Source organism: Barbus barbus (assembly GCF_936440315.1).
Source record: "Barbus barbus genome assembly, chromosome: 30".
Classification (NCBI taxonomy): Eukaryota; Metazoa; Chordata; class Actinopteri; order Cypriniformes; family Cyprinidae; genus Barbus; species Barbus barbus.
Window position 1 is genome coordinate 18,044,653 of NC_136758.1, and position 17,075 is coordinate 18,061,727.

The 17,075-nt window shown below is 37.9% G+C and overlaps 1 protein-coding gene across 4 annotated transcripts in view; it reads right to left on the bottom strand.

The window, feature by feature from the left end:
* Nucleotides 1-17,075, bottom strand: part of ehbp1 (EH domain binding protein 1) — a 134,600-nt gene that overhangs the window by 84,368 nt on the left and 33,157 nt on the right. For all 4 annotated transcript variants that reach the window (XM_079386533.1, XM_079386532.1, XM_079386531.1 and 1 more), the window contains exons 6-9: nucleotides 8,217-8,398; nucleotides 6,171-6,310; nucleotides 2,126-2,251; nucleotides 1,400-1,670 (exon numbers count right to left, since the gene is read on the bottom strand). In XM_079386533.1, the coding sequence (XP_079242659.1) occupies nucleotides 1,400-1,670; nucleotides 2,126-2,251; nucleotides 6,171-6,310; nucleotides 8,217-8,398 (719 nt within the window). The remainder of the gene's footprint in view (nucleotides 1-1,399; nucleotides 1,671-2,125; nucleotides 2,252-6,170; nucleotides 6,311-8,216; nucleotides 8,399-17,075) is intronic.

Genomic DNA, 17,075 nt, shown 5'->3' on the forward strand with positions numbered 1-17,075 from the left:
AAGGAAGAGAGCAAGAAAGTAAGAGAGAGAGTGAGAAAGGAGGGAGGAAAGAGCTGACAGCAGTGCAAACAAGTTAAGAAAAGAAAGAAGTGAAAAGTGCAGTCAAAACACATGGAGGTGAAAGAGAGGACGAGAGACAGAGAGAGAGAATGAGAGTGAAAGCAAAGCAGAAACAGAAACGGTATTAGAGGGATCTGAGAACAGTAGGCAATTTTTTTTAAATATGTCTCATGTACAACATCCTTAGGCCAATCGTGTGACTAAGCAAAAGTGATAATTGAAAAATAATGATCATTTTCTAGACTAGTTTTGTAAAGATAAACACATTTAAGGATCAATAACTTTTGTCAAATATAAATACACAGCTCACATTTAGTATAAATATATAATTCACAAGTTTAAGTAAAATTTTTAAAGAATTCATACTTTTATTTGGTGAGAATGCATTGATCAAAACAGTAAAGTCATTTATAATGTTACAAAAGATTTTAAATAATTGCTGATCCTTAGAACTATTTATTCAAAGAAATCTAAAAATGTATTGCAGTTTTCACAAAATATTAACTGTTTTTAGCACTAATAATAGGAAGAAATGAGCAGCACATCAGCATATTAGAATGATTTCTGTAGGATCATGTGACAATGAAGACTGGAGTAATGGCTTATGAAAAATAAGCTTTGCCATCAGATGAATATTTTTTTTAACTATTTAAATAGATAAGTTAAGTTGTTTTAAACTGTAACAATATTTCATAATATTATTACTTATACTGTATCTTTGATCAAATAAAAACAGCCTGTTTGAGCATAAAAAAATCTTACAGATCCCAAAAAGTTGTGTGTGTGTGTATATGTCTATATATATGTGTGTATGTATGTATGTATGTGTATATATGTATGTGTGTGTGTATATATATATATATATATATATATATATATATATATATATATATATATATATATATATATATATATATATATATATATATATATATATATATATATATATATATATATATATATAATATGTGTGTGTGTGCGCGTGTGTGTATATATATATAGATATATATTACACACACATGCATATATATTGTGAACACATTGTGAGTGAGTGCAAGAAATGCAGAGATGAAAAGACAAGGCCAAAGAATGTGGGGAACAACAGAAGCCTTGTTCCTGGTGAAAGAACTCGCTCACCACTATCTTCTCCTCCGACAAGTGCTTTTCTCCTTCGTTCAAACACGTGCACACACACTCACGCACTACTAATGAACAGTAGAAGAGCAAACAGAGATTGTGTGTTCCAGAACTGTTTTGATAAATCAAAAATAACTACTTAAAATGTTCTGCTCTAACCCACAGCCCCTCCCACAGAATATCCCAGAATTCCTTGACTCACTCATCTAGCTCCTCCTCCTCTGTCTTGGTTGTGTTGGCGTACAGGTATTTGCTCATGTCCACCGGCCGGATATTCTCCCTCTTGCTGCTTCTGGGTGGAGATACTTTAGGCTGGGGTTCGGGTTCAGGTTCGTCAAACGGGTTGCCATGTTGAGAAGAATCCATTTCTGTGTCAGCCTCATCAAATGGGTTTGAGAGATAAGAGGTGTTCTGATCATATACAGGCTCCTGATCTTTGATAGTGGACCGCACATGGGGCTTAGGAGATGGTTCTAGAAATACACAAACAATGCGCATCCACACCTCTATTATATAAATTAAACCCACAATTACAGTACTATTAAATGTATAAACATGAAGAGAAACTACAATTGAAATAAAAACAGTTACAGCTTCTGTAATAATTTCTGTATATGTTAAAATACATACATGGATCTATCGTTCACAATAAGATCTTTAACATGCATTTAGAAAATAGATTTTCATGCCAGTTTTATGACCAACTAGTCAATTAGTTGTTTTTGAAAATAGTTTTGCACATCCCTAGTATCAAATGCATTTACATAATTAAATATCTTAAGACTGATTTTCCAAAATCCAGCTGCAGTAAACATTCCCTTTTCACTTAATACATCATCATGCATCTCAGATTTTGTTAATGAGTACAACCTGCCCTGTTGATAAAGGGGCAAAGGGGTCATACAAAAGGTCAAGGGTCACTCCTTACCGTCCTCATCCGGGTCACCAAAGGGGTTCAGGTCAACTGGGTCATTAGGTTCATCGAAGGGGTTAGAGCTCATGTTGCTCTGGTCTTGGTCCTCCTGATCCAGGAAGTTCAACTTACTGATCAGCTCTACACCATCAATATCCATCCACAGTGATAACAGAACAGGAAAGAAGAGAGAAGAGAACATCACTCATCAGTCCAAAACAATCAACGAGGACAACCGTTGAATTATCAGGTGAAGCTTTGAATGAAAACAAAACGGTGGCAAAAACAACCAATAAATAAATTGTTGGCATCTGCATTTTGAAGTGAACCACACCAGATCCTTCAGGTCCAAAGAGCCGTATGTTCCAGAAGAGCTGATGCAGGGATTCATTCTGAACTACTACTCAAAACATGAACCAGAGGGCCAAAAAAAACTGTGTGTGTGCCAGGTGACAGAGTGAAGTGCTCTCTGAGGTGATAAGAAAGGTGTGACGTCTCTGGTTGCTCCACCACCATGTCACGCTGACCCATATTAGGCCATCAGAGCACTCATAACCAGTGGTGTCTTTAAGGACATGTGTTCCAGGATCGTCACTCCATGGTTACAGAAACAAAGCTTTTCGGGGGTGATTGGGTTCACTACAAACTGCAGAAGGTGGAACGCAGACACAAGATCCCAAATGAAGAACACTAAAAAAGGAAAAATATATAGCATGTGGAAAAAAATATATATATAAATGAACAGATGCTCTATAACAGCACGACCACAGGGATGAAAAAAAGAGGAGGGAAGGAGAAAAACAGAGATGGTGAATGAAAGTGAGAGTTAGATAGTGAGAGAGTGTGAATAAAAGAATGAAAGAAGGTGAAAGCTGAAAGACCTTCAGAAGAGGAGGCAGGTTTATTTGCTTGCTTTAGGCAGTCATCTGGATCTCCATCTATAGAGCTGAGAGCATTCAGCTGCCTCACAATCTCTGCAAACAGCACAACATACAATCAATAAACACACACACACACACTAACCTGCATAATGCAAAGAGAGGTATGCAATACATACAGACAATATCTCTGTCTCTCAGTGTGTGTGTATGTGTGTGTGTTGAGGTGTGTCTCTCTGAAAAGAGCCCAAACTGCATCTTCGCTCTAACAAACTGTGAAAAACAGATCGGACGTCATCTCTATGGCAACAAAGAGATTCCTAAACCCATACGATGAATAAACAACTCAAGCATTTCCATAGGAGCTCCATACATACACTTATAGAGGGATAAAAGCACATGGTCTTAATGTTAAGACTCCACCATCTGGGGGTAACGGGAGGCTGGATTATATCACAGTGTCCCACGCACACACACACACACACACACACACACAATCATGCACACATAGACATATGCACATGCAAACACAAACATACACTCACAGGACATGTATTGGGTGGACATTCTTTATCATATGTACTGTATGAAAGCCTAGAAAAAGCAGCTAATAAACTATGACCAAAAACAGAACAAATGTAAACACGCACCACAATAAGCCTCAATATGCATGAGTAAATGCACACGTGCACATACAGGCAGAAACTTAACCACAAAAGAAAAAAGGTAACTGTCACTCAAACAAAACTGAACCAAGACTGGACAGAAATCCTGAAAAGCACCAAACGATGACATGCTGAAATTCACAAGGGGTCAAAAATCCACACAAATCTATTCTTGTTTTTCTATAACAATCTAGACAAAAAATCTGGCTCATACTAGGGATGCTCTGATCAGGATCTTTGTAGCCGATACCAAGTACCGATTTTTTGTCATGGTGATCGGCTGATGCCGATTCTGATGCTTCAAGCTTTATATAACATATGTAATAATGTAATATAAATAATCACAAAAATTATTCCTTACACAGTGAACATTTTAATATTCCTTTAAAATGGTGTTTATGTATATCAGGATACTTAATATAAGACAAAAATAAATGCAAACAAAATGTGTCTGATGCAACCCACAAGGCAGAGATAGGCAGACTCGAGTCAGAGTCACTAACTCGAGTCGCATTTTTATAGCCTTCAGACTTCGCATGACCTGAAAGTCTTTTATCCTTAAATACTTCTATAAGTGCATCCGCACCCCGGCATCCATCCGGACCGCGAGCCGTAACAGCAGAACCATTTTAAGTGAGCAGCACTTCAAAACAGCGGAGCGGATCACATAACATGTGCTCAGGGTCGTTTATGGTAAATATCTTTCAGAATCAGCGCTATATCCTCGTATTTTTATCTAAAGCTAAACACGCTTTATTCAAGCCCTTTCAGCTCCGTGCACTTTCTCTTTCTCTCTCCGGACGCATGCCAGCGCCAAGTTCAAGAGCTGCCGCGGTTATTTGAACAACAGAAACACGGTGAGAGGCAAATTATAGATTACTTTCACTAAAATACAGCAGAAAAAAACAATGCTGCAAATATAGTTATTTTTCTTACTATTTATCTATCTATAACCTACGACTAAAACCAGATGTAACAAGACGTTTCTGATCTACATTTAGCATTATTAATCTGTAGGCTAAGAACATTTATATAGGCTACATATATGTATAATTGTTGTTAGATGGCTAGGTTGGAATTTAAACTTTGAAACAGGTTTATCTTTCTTTTCTGCTCAAAATGAGAACGTTTTGATTGTCCAATGTTAGAGAGAGGACAAAATAAATAGAAACATTTAAACGTCAATATGGAGAAGTCTGATGTAACTCATAAGGTTTAATATAGTGTCCAATATAAGACTGAAGAGGAAAAAAGTAATTGAAACATTTAAACAACAAAGAACAAAAAGAAAGAACAGGAAAGAACAAAATGGAGCAGTTTGGTCGAGGGTGGATAAAATAAATCATAAATGATGCATCATAAATGATTAACTACATTTTTTTTAAAATACATTTTTTCATTAGGCAGACAACTTCATTTGTGTGTGTGTTTGCCTGACCGGGAAGTTGCAGATGACAGAAACGGTGACATTCCAGATAAAGTTTAAAAGGAGTAAAGCCTCTGTTAATGCTATTGAGTAGGCTAATATGGCCAAAGATGATATTTTGTTTTTATAAATATATGTTCATAGAGCAGCCGTGATCAGCTCCGGTGCCTGTGGAGCCGTAACGCGCCGCAGACGCGTGCAGTGATTCGCAGATCAGCTCTAAGCTCCCTGAATCTGCTGTTAAAAATTAACCATCCATTCATCATATCATCATGCAAAACATACACGACATAGCAAATTTTTCATTGTTTCTCGAGACGTCATAGCATTTCCACGCTGGCGATGACTTGCAGCATATGTCCCCACACATCATATACGTCGTCACGCGTTGACGCTATCAAATTGCGATCGGTTCGTGAGATCGGCCAAATGTATGAGTACCGATCGAGTCATAAAATGTGATTATCGGCCGATGCCGATCTCCGGCCGATGCCGATCTCCGGCCAATCGATTGGAGCATCCCTAGCTCATACACAAAATATAAATGTACCATGCAGCCCTCAGAAACCATTTAGAAACTAAATTCTAGAGAAAAAATAAAATATAGAACAGAGCAGAATAAAACAAGAAAAAGAAACGATACAATAGAAAAAACAAAACACATGCATGGAAGAAAACAATAAAACCAACAATAAAACAGAATAGATTGTGAAAAATAAAATGAGAAACAAAAACAGAATAGAATAAATAATTAAAACTGAAAGAGAAAAAAACATTATAAAAAATAATAAATAAAAAAAAACTAAAGATTTAATAAAAAATAAAAAAGAATAATAGAAAAATGTAATAAAATAGAATCAATTAAGAAACAGAACAGAAAATAACAAAAATAGAATAAACATGAAAAAGAAAAGGAAAAGATTACAGATTACAAACAGGAAAAAGCTTTTTAAATAATTATTTAAAAAAAGAAAAGAAAAGAACAGAACATGAAGAAAAAACCTATTGCAGCACTGTGGTGGTCTTATGTATGTAAAGAAACATCAGATTCACCTGCAAAGAGTCTTCAGATGAAATCAAGCAAGTCTCACCTGTGATTTTAGCAGCCTTCTCCTCCTGGTTCACTCTGTTCTCTTCATCTTCCTCATTCTCTTCCTCAAAATCATCCAGATTACCAATATCAGCCTGCTTCATGCTCATCAGACTGGCCAGACTCAGCATATCTTCATCCCTACACACAGAACAAGAAAGAAATAAAAGCAAAATATAATTCTGATGAAATCATTCATAGATGAGACACAGTACCCAGTTTTTGCATTTTCTGGACTCATTTCGAGGCAAAATGGATTTCAAATGGATTTCAAATACACCTTGCCCAGATTTGAATGTTTACTGACAACTATTAGTAAAGAGTGAATATGGCCTTTCATTCACTGTGCTTTTGTGTAAAAAGCATTTTGTTACACTGAAGGAGATGGACAGAAAAAGAGAAGAAAGAGGTTGACAGAGAGAGTGAGCGAAAGATGAACGTGTAAACGAAATGCCCTTCATGGTCCTGCTCGTAAGTGCAATACGGACATGCATTCCAGCCAGGGCATTCACAAGCACGGCAAGATAACGCTCCAGGATTAACTCCCTCTCTCCCTCCCAATGTCCCCGTCTTCTCCTTCTCTCTGTCTATCTCACACTTCTTTATGAATGCGGTCCAGTCTTTCTTTGGCAGGCATGGAGCTTATTTGAACTTATGTAATGGGGTTTATTTGTGTGCTGTTGACATCATTCCCATGGGTTAAGAGCGGTTACACTTCCGCTGTGTAACCTCTGTCACACACACGCCACAAAAGCCACACAAACACACACATATCTCGTACAGCACAATGATGAAATCACATACGCTCATACACACTTCTTGCTTCCTTTATTTAGAGGCAGGCAGAGATCAGAAAGGGGGGAAAAAAAAAAGAGAGAGAGAGAAACGTAGATATTGCAAGACGAGTGAAGGAAAGATATTTACACTCTCAGGGCCAGTGGCTGGAAATATTCCATCTGACTTCTGTTTGTTGTGACGCGCATTTCAAAAAGCAACAGCTCACGTCTGGGGTGACAGGATTTGATTTCTTTTAGCGCACACCAGGAGAACGTGAGGTACAGCTTTAAACGTGTGGGTAACACTTTACAATAAAGTGTCATTAGTAAACATTAATTAATGCATTAGTTAACAAGAACAAACCATGAACAACACCACTGTTCAGCATTAGTTAAAGTTTATGTTAATTTGAACATATATTAACGCATCTATTCACGTTAACGTTAATACATTACTTAACATGAGCTAATCATGAACAACACTTCTGTTTAGCATTAGTTAATCTTAGTTAATGTTATCTTACACATATGTTAATGCATCTATTCATGTTAACAGATTAATTAGTTGACATTGGTTAACACATTAGTTAACATGAACTAACAATGAACAAAAATTGTAAACCGCTTTATTTAATGTTTGGTAATGTAGACTTGAGGTGTTGTTCATGGTTAGATCATGTTAACTAATGCATTAATTAATGTTAACTAATTAAGCTGTTAACATGAATAGATGCGTTTATGTGTAAGTTAACAAACATTAATGCTGAACAGTGGTATTGTTCATGGTTAGTTCATGCTAACTAATGCATTAATTAATGTTAATGAGTAATTTTTGTCAAGTTCTTTAATAAAATAAATACTTTATATATCAAAGATAAAGCTCTTATATTATTTAGCCAAATACTAAGTTATTTATACCCATTCAGATCAATTGGCAGAACAAATGAGCATATACATGTGTGTGTAAAAGGCCTCTAATTCCCACACTGGCAAGAACATTCCAGAGAGCGAAAGAGAGAACAACCTCACTCGGGAGCATATGAACACAGGATGAAATCATAGAGGGATAGGAAGAGAGAAAGGGATGAGAAGGGGAGAGATCCAGGGAAAGGAATGCTGGGAATGTCAGGTATTGTCACTCCCTGTAACTGAGGCAAAAAAAGAAAGAAATGCACAGAGAGAAAAGGAAGAAGAGCATAATTTGAAGTGGCAGCATTCCTTCAGGTGGGTGTAGTCAGCTGGTTTTAGATGGTGTAGTGGGCTGCTCTTACGTGGCTTTGCCCTCTCGCAGAAAGATGCAGGACAGGGAGAACTGCAGTGTTGCTGAAACCACTTTCTTGGACAGCGGCTTGAACTTGAGCTTGACGTCTGTCTGTGTGGGCATGGCACTGGCGTACTGCTTCATGTTAATGCAGCTGGTGGCCAGCGCTTTCCGACGACCCGACGGAGATTCCTAAAATAACACACAAAAAAAACAGAGAGATGCTTAAATACTTCTTAAGGTGCAAAAAGAAATAATTCATTCATCAACTCATTTACTCATTTGCTAACAACACAATACAAAACAAAAACACAGACAAAACTGACATCAATGTTTTTAACAGTTTCAAACTCTAAGAATTTGCATATGACAAAATAGCCCTATGGCACTTTACCAAGAAAAAAAAAAACAATCAAAAAGAATGAATGAATGTTACTAATCCTCACACTTATGGGTAAAATCATCACCTGTTTTAACATGTACAAAGCCCACACACACCGGGGGAAACTCCTGGAACATGTGCATACAAGTTTATATAGACTGTCTCAATGGAGTATAAACTCTGAACAGAATGATAAAAATGAGAGCAAATAGAGTGACACTGAAGATCATGTCAACAACTTTTAGGACAAAGAAAAGGTCACATTGAAACTAAAAGGCATTCATTTGCCTAAATCATTTCAATAACCAAATCCGGTATTAATTCATCACCTCTAAGACCAGCAGAGTAAACATTCCCAGTCATAATGATCATAGCGCCCCCTGTAGGTAAAAGGACCGGAATATTCTAAAAAGGGATTAGAAAGGAAAGCAGAACTGGCCCTGATTCTGCTCTCCGATTCATTGGATTTGTTTATGTTAGTGAAGTCCGGTAAGCATAAATTCTGATATCTTAGGTTACGGAATCAGACTGTGCTTTAAAATAATAATAATAATAGTTTTTAAAAAAATTACAAGAGGAAAAGGGTTTGACACCAGCCATGTGCCAAAATGACTTTAGGGCGACAACATCTAAGAAAAACAGAACAAAACAAAACACTGGCCCACCTGTACACTTTCCATTTGCCAGATAGGTCGGAAACACAGTTAGAGACATTTCCTGACCTGCCTCCTCTTATTTATCAAAGCCAAATAAATATAATCACGTTTATTGTTTGTTCTTGAGGCATTTTCTCAGCTTGCTGACTAAGTATCATCAATTTCCGCCCGGATGAAAGTACCACGCTCATCCTGTGAAACATGTTTTGACACCATCACACAGGCCACAGTGCAGGGATAGGCGATACAGAAAAATATAAACAAAGATGTGTCAATATTCTTCTCTTCAGCCCTTTGATGATACTCGATATACAGTGTTCTCCAAAAGTATTGGAACAGTACAGAAAAATTTTTATCTGTTGGCTGTGGAGTCAAGACATTTACAAATATGATTAAAAGATGAATATGAGAAAACTACAGGTGGTTACATTTTATTATTGGGTGATTCAACACATAGATGTTTTACCAGCTAAGAAGTTCAGCACTTTTAGAGTTTCATCCCTCTATCTGATGTGAGCATAAGTATTGGAACAGTTGCCTCACAGGTCTTTCTAAGTGATCAGCTGTGTCCTGTTGCATTCATTCTTCAGATATTAAAAGCAGGGAATGTGTCGTATCAGTTATATCTAAAGTTATATTACTTCTGTATTCTGAATCTTGCATTCAATGATGACGCACACAAACCAGGATGAAGACGAGGGAGCTGACTTTGAGAGAAAAGCAAGCAATTTGGATGCTAAAAGAAAAGAAGTCAGTTCAAGCAAAAACAAAGAGCATGGAGAAATCAAGAGTTTGGAAACCACCAGCGACACCAGCAACCAACAACGACCTGATCGGCTGAGAAAACAACAGTAGTTAAATGACAGACAAATCATAAAAGCTGTGAAAATGCATCCTAAAAAAACGTGTCTGTAAAATCCCCAACAACTTCCAGAAAGCTGGGGTGATACTCTGACAATTTACTGTCCTCAGGGGACTTTGACACAGAATTACAGATGCTACACAGCAAGATGCAACCCTCTAACCAGCACCAAAAATAGAAAGGCAAGATTAGGGTTTGCAAAAAAGCAACGGGAGCGAGAAGAGTTTAGGAACTGTGTTTATGGACAGATGAGACAAAGATGAACCTTTATCTAAGTGATGGGAAAGCAAAAGTGTGGAGAAAAAAGGGAACTGCAAAAGATCCCAAGCATACAGCCTCATCTGTAAAGCATGGTGGAGGTGGTGTCATGGCATGGGCATGCATGACTGTCTCTGGAACAGGCCCTCTCAACTTTACTGATGACTTAATGTGTGATGGCAGTAGCAGAATGAATTTGGAAGGTTACAAAACCATCTTGCCTACCAATATTCAAGAAAATGCCACCAGATTCATTGGGAAGTGCTTCATATTGCATCAGGACAATGACCCAAAACACCCTGCCAGTTCAGTCAAGGAATTTATAAGGGCAAAGAAATGGAAAGACTTAGATTCCCCAAGTCTTAGATTGCCTAAATCCGATTGAACATGAATTTCACCAGCTGAAGAGGAGAGAATTGGCTGCATTAAAGGCTGGGAAAAGTATTTCAAAGGATGAGACCAAGAGTCTGGTGATGTCTATGGCTCACAGACTCACTGCTGTGATTGTGTGCAAGGGATCTGCAACTAAATAATAGCTTTAAATCTTTTATAGCTGCCTTATTTATCTAATAATAAAAATATGACATTCTGAGTTTTGTCTCATATTCATCTTTTAATCCTATATATGTGTGTGAGTGTGTCTTAAATTCTTTTTTTTTAATTAGAGGAACATTTTAACCAAACAGCCAGTGGATATAATGATTAATGCAAGGAGTAAAATACTGTAAAGTTTAAAGATCACCAGTTTCCCAGTTAATTTCACCAACATTAATACCTATTAATAAAATATTAATCAATAAATTGTTACTAAAACACTCGACACTAATAAATTCACGTTAACATCTAACTACAAATTAATAAACAGCGATAAAACTTTTTAATTTAGAAAACTAATAATTTTTTATAATCATAAATTCATTTAATCTGTTTTAATCTATCAATTCATTTGTTTTCATAATTGAATCATTTAATTAGTACATACATAAATGTTTAATATAGAGCATTCTTTCATGAACATACTTGAGTGACAATGACAATTCACTGAATCAGAGTCATAAACTGGTTAAAGAATCAATTCACCTAAATTGACAGTTCGAACACTGGAAATGAATCCAACAAGAAATGTAATGGTCAAATTATTTTTTTTTTTTCTCTGTCCCATGTACATTGTTACACATTTACACTCTATACAAGTTTCTTCTCTCGCTGTAAGCCATTATTTGGCCTTCTTTTCAGCAAGCACTTTTCATTTCAAGCTTTCTCTATGGGTGAGATATAGGTCATACAGCCCTATTTTTCTGTCTTTTATGCTCTCTTCACTTTTATCTCATCAGGCCTGTTGCGCAGAGTAATCCAAAACAAAACGAGCAGAGAGAGAAATGAAGGCCCCATATATAACCTCTCAAAGAGCCTGCATTCATACACCTGCCTGTGCGCATGTGTGGAGCGACTATATATAGATCTCCAGATAGAAATCTCGCTTGCAGGAGCACAAATGTGTGTGTTTGCATGTATCAGTGGTCCCGTAGGTAAAGAGGAGCCCTTATCAGAGCAGTCTCAGGAAGATTGAGACGCAGAGAGCTGAAGAGTGACTATTTTCGCCTCAGAAATCCCTCAATACAGCTCCATACACAGGACACAAGGGCAGCGTGCACTAACCCTTCTTCCGGTTAGGTGAAGGTGATTAATCTGACCGAACGGCGCCAACGAAGAACATCCCACGTGCCAGCGGCTGAAACACAGACAGAAAGCGCCTGAGCACTGACCTGATCAAAACAATACCGCCTGCCAATCTCGCACCCAGACAAATTACCCACAATCCCCCACTCCAGCTGGGATGGGAGATGGTCCTCTGCGACTCCTTCAGTAAATGAAAACGATAAAAGGGAGAAAAAAACCTGCATCTAAGATTCAAAACCGCTTGCCGACGAAGCCACTTGACATTTGTGTTGACATTTGAGCCCCTGTTGAATCGGTCGGAAATACAGCATGTCATCCCTGAAGAATCCAGCGCTCTAAAGCGTGTCTTATCGCTGAGATTATGCACTGGCATTATACCGAGCTAATAGTGCATGTAGGTCCTTTATGAATGAATTTCAAAATGCATCAAACACTTAAGAAGGATTTAGTCCTTCTCCGAAAAAATACTTAAGAATATGCAAATATGCGGGAAAGAATTAGGTTTAACAGATTTGACGAGCGCAAACAATGAGGGTGTTCTTTTCCCTGGCTGCCGGTGTCAATCAGAATCCCAGATTACCGTCCAGGGTTATGACAATGTGTAAAATAAAAAGAGACAATAAGACACTTTTAATTTATCACAGGGATATGACTATCAATACGCAGCTATTGTACCCACAGAATTGCTAAATACCTGGCGGAGAGGGGAGATGAAGGTGCCAGGGTGGCTGACTGCTGCCCCCTGCTGCTCCCTTATAGTCTAGTAGCCAGCCCATAGAGCCCCATTATGAACCCGGAAATGTTGAGTACACCAAAGTTTTATTGCAGAAATGTGAAGTATGGGTCCCCAGCATACAGAAACTGCCGGATGCTAATTTGCATATGTTGAGCAATTTGGATAATTAGCATAATTAGCATTATTAGCTTAATCGTCCATTTTGGCCACATATTTTGCACTGTATGGCCAATTTCTACAATATGTGAGTGGTTTTAGATGATGCTGATTTAATTTCTGGCACTTTCAGACTTCAAAATGGTAATTCTATAACAAATTTGGATAAATTTAGACACATTTTTTATTAATTTCGGACAAAATTTTAGGCTATTTATTATTTTCATGGTAAACACAATATTCTCACATTTCAGAATCACAAGAACTCTTGCTCTTTGATGTGAATGTTGATAACCTCAATTTGTTTACATTTCTTGAGGTCCGGTCATGTTTTTATGCAAATAATCTGTAGCAGTGAGCTGTTGTAGTTATAGTCTACTTTTAAAGTCAAAATTCACCTTGCAAATATTTTTATATTCTTATATCGCCTTAATATTCGTACAAAAGTCAGTCAAGGGATTTAATGTTGACATTTTAATGTTGCCATTACTTATGTTTTCACATTAAGATAAAAGGTGGACAGAGTTATAATGACAGTATTGTTCAGTACATTGTGAATTTCTATTCAGATCCATTTTGTGGGTGAATCTGGAGTTCTAAAATTAGTTACCATAATTTAAAATGTTTGTATTCGTCTTTTTTTAAAATTCAGACTTGCGATTTGATCAGGAAAGGATTAAAAAAAGTCGATATTCAGTGTTATTGCTGTTTTCTCAAGTTGTTGTGGAGTATTAATTTAACCATTCGGATCTAGGGTTAAGTACTTTCAAAACAAAGAGAGACGGTTTGATCAGGTCGAAATGTTGGGAAAGAAGTGTCTGTTTGCTCCATGCAGTGGCAAAGATAGCGACTTTAAAATATCTGGGTCCAAAGGAATTGCTACTCTGCTAATTAAGAGCTCGGAGACACAGCCATACATGAGACTTTATCAAACATTATTGCTACTGATGGTGCTTCATCAGCTTCTGACCTATGTCACAAATCTTGCTACAGCTCATATACTTCTCATTCTAGAAATGTGAGCAAACGCAAGTCAGACTCATTTCAGAGTCAGCCCGGAAAGCGAATCATTCGTTCTCAACTCTCTGCCTTTGAGTATTCAAAACAGTGCTTGTTCTGTGGTCTTATTCAAAACAGTGCTTGTTCTGTGGTCTTATTCGTGCCCTTGAGCAAGGCACCGAACCCCCAATTGCTCCCCGGGCGCTGCAGCATGGCTGCCCACTGCTCCGGGTGTGTGTTCACGGTGTGTGTGTGTGTGTGTGTGTGGATTTGTTCACTACTCACTGCTGTGTGTGTGCACTTGGATGGGTTAAACGCAGAGCACCAATTTCGAGTATGGGTCACCATACTTGACAATACGTCACGACTTTGTGAAGAAAAAGACTCTAAAAATCCTAACAGGTGGAATCCAGTTAAAAAATGTCAGACTTTAGATAGGTCAGGCCTTCCATCCTTCAAAGATGTGATTTTGTCTAAATGTGATGAATGGCAGGATGATTGGGCAGAAGTTGTGAAGCTACGGGTGAATGGCATCATGGACCTACCTGCAGCTGATGCTCAGTATCACTCCAAGTGTTACAATGCTTTCAGGAAGGTACCTATTGACTCAAGTGCAACTGCTAGTAAACCAATTGACAGCTGCCTAGCTTCGGTCATAGACCACATGAGTGCAAACAAGTCAGTGACTTGGACTGTCTCCGAATTACATTATGTTTTTGTAGCTAATTCTGGGAATTTGTGCCGGAAGCAAATGCTAGCCAACCTATGTGATTATTATGGTGATGCCGTTATTGTACTGAGAGTTGAAGGATGCCAGACGATTGTTGGCTTTAGGCAGTACATAGGTAAATCACTCAAATTAGTAGGACAAACTGGCCTCTCCAATGACGACGATGATGATGTCAACAAGGTTGTCAGAAAAGTGCGGGCAGAGGTCCAGAATATTCCATTGCCTCGTGAATACGACCTTGGCAGCTTTAGGCCCCCAGCACTGAAGGCACTACCTCCTACAGAGCGCAATATGCGCCTTCATGGAAGACGTGCCCACCTACAGGTGCTGCTATGGAAAGCAGCTGACCAGCCTGATCCACCGGCTGTGGATATCACCTTGTTTGGATGGGACAAGAAGATGGGTCTAAAGGAAGGAGAGGATCTGATTATGCCCACCCAGGATTCAAGTCCAGTTGCTCCTCCTGCTTTGTTAGATGTTGTCAGCTGTGGCTGCAAAGCCGGGTTGAAACCTTGCACATCAGCAAAGTGCAGCTGTGCAGCTGCAGGTCTGGCCTGTACCAGTTATTGTTCCTGCAAAGGCAATGATGGTATATGCTGCAACATACTTACACAACACCAAGAACACAAAGAGAGGGATGAAGGGTCTGGAGAAGATGATGACAGAACAGAAGAGGATAGTGAAGATGATGAGGCTGCCTTTTGTTAATTAATTGTGAGGCATAGCAGTTTGCCTGAAGGTGGTAGCCAGTGTGTGCTTTGTGTGGTGCGGAGGTGAGGCCCTCTTGGTTAGTCTTGCGGGCTGACCCGGGTTGCCCAGACTCAGTTTTAACTCTTGCGTTTGGCGGAGTTTTAACTGGGTCCTCGTTGGATCTTGCGACTTGCGGACCAACCTGGGCAGCCCTTCTGCCATTCGGCCATTGCCCTAGCGACTTGCAGGGCCTGTCTTATATGGCATGTATATAGTGTATATTTGTACATAGTTCGTTGATCACACATGGTGATGGGCTTAGGTGATGTCATCTCATTGGGTGTCTTAAAGAGCTACCCCATTAATATGTATCGTACAGTTGCAAGATCCAAGTTATGTCAAATACCCGCATTGCTTTTTCATCCAGAAATGCATAACATTCAGCCTAACAAAGATTCATTGTTTATCCAAAAAGCTATTTTGAATCTTCAAAAGTGTCCGGAGGGGATTCAGCCTCTCTACACCCTGAAAACAATGCATCAACATTCACAAGAGCACTCATGATTCTGAAATGTTAGATTATTTTGTTTACCATAAAAATAACCTAAAATTATGACTGAAAGTAATCAAAATTTGCCTAAATAAATCAAAATATGTACTAAAATTAGCTCTTTGAAATCTGAAAATGCCAGAAATGAAATCAGCATCCTCTAAAACCTCTAAAACCACTCACATATTGTAGAAATTGGCCATTCAGTGCAAAATATGTGGTCAAAATGGACGATTAAGCTAATAATGCTAATTATGCAAATTATGCAAATTGCTCAACATATGCAAATTAGCATCCGGTAGTTTCTGTATGCTGGGGACCCATACTTCACATTTCTGCAATAAAACTTTGGTGTACTCAACATTTCCGGGTTCACCTACTTGGCTACTAGACTATTAAGAAGCATATCACCCTTCACACACACACACATGCCAACATAAACTCTCCCTTTTCTGAGAAGAGTGTCAAATTGTAGCGTTTAAAAACTGAAAATGCATTAAACATCATTGAGCAGATATATATATTTAAAATAAATCAATGTGTCCAGGAGAACAACATTTTTCTAATTTATATCAGACTAAAATATTAACATTTGGTCATTTTAGACTATCAACATATGCCAGAAGTCTCACCAATGAATAATAAACATTTTAGATTTTTTGTGAATTTTGACTACATATTGTGGAAAACGTTAACTTTACGTATGTTTTATTAAAGTTTTGTGTATATCCTGCAAAATATCTTTATAAACCACTGTCACCATTTAATCCCACAGCAGAGAAGTTTAAACCAAAATGTCAGAAAGCGTTTTGCTGATTACATTATTAGCATTGTGCGATTGTATCAAGTTAAAGAACACATACAAACACTGTATTAGTTAACTAAAGTTAGGTAACTGTATTACTTATTGTTAGCCAAAACTAGAATTAATCATTCTCGGTAACTGAAACGAAACCTAAATACGAAATTATATTGCCTTGGCTGGAAGTAAAATATATTTGTAAGTAATATTAAAAAGTACTAAAATTATTATATGTGCAGTTCAATGTCTACGTTGCAATTCTGTATACAAATTCAAAATGGCAAGCCTATAGAAATGATATATACAATGCAACTATTTACAACAATGACAACGTTTTTTGCCCAACTCCAGTTGACATGTTTGCCATT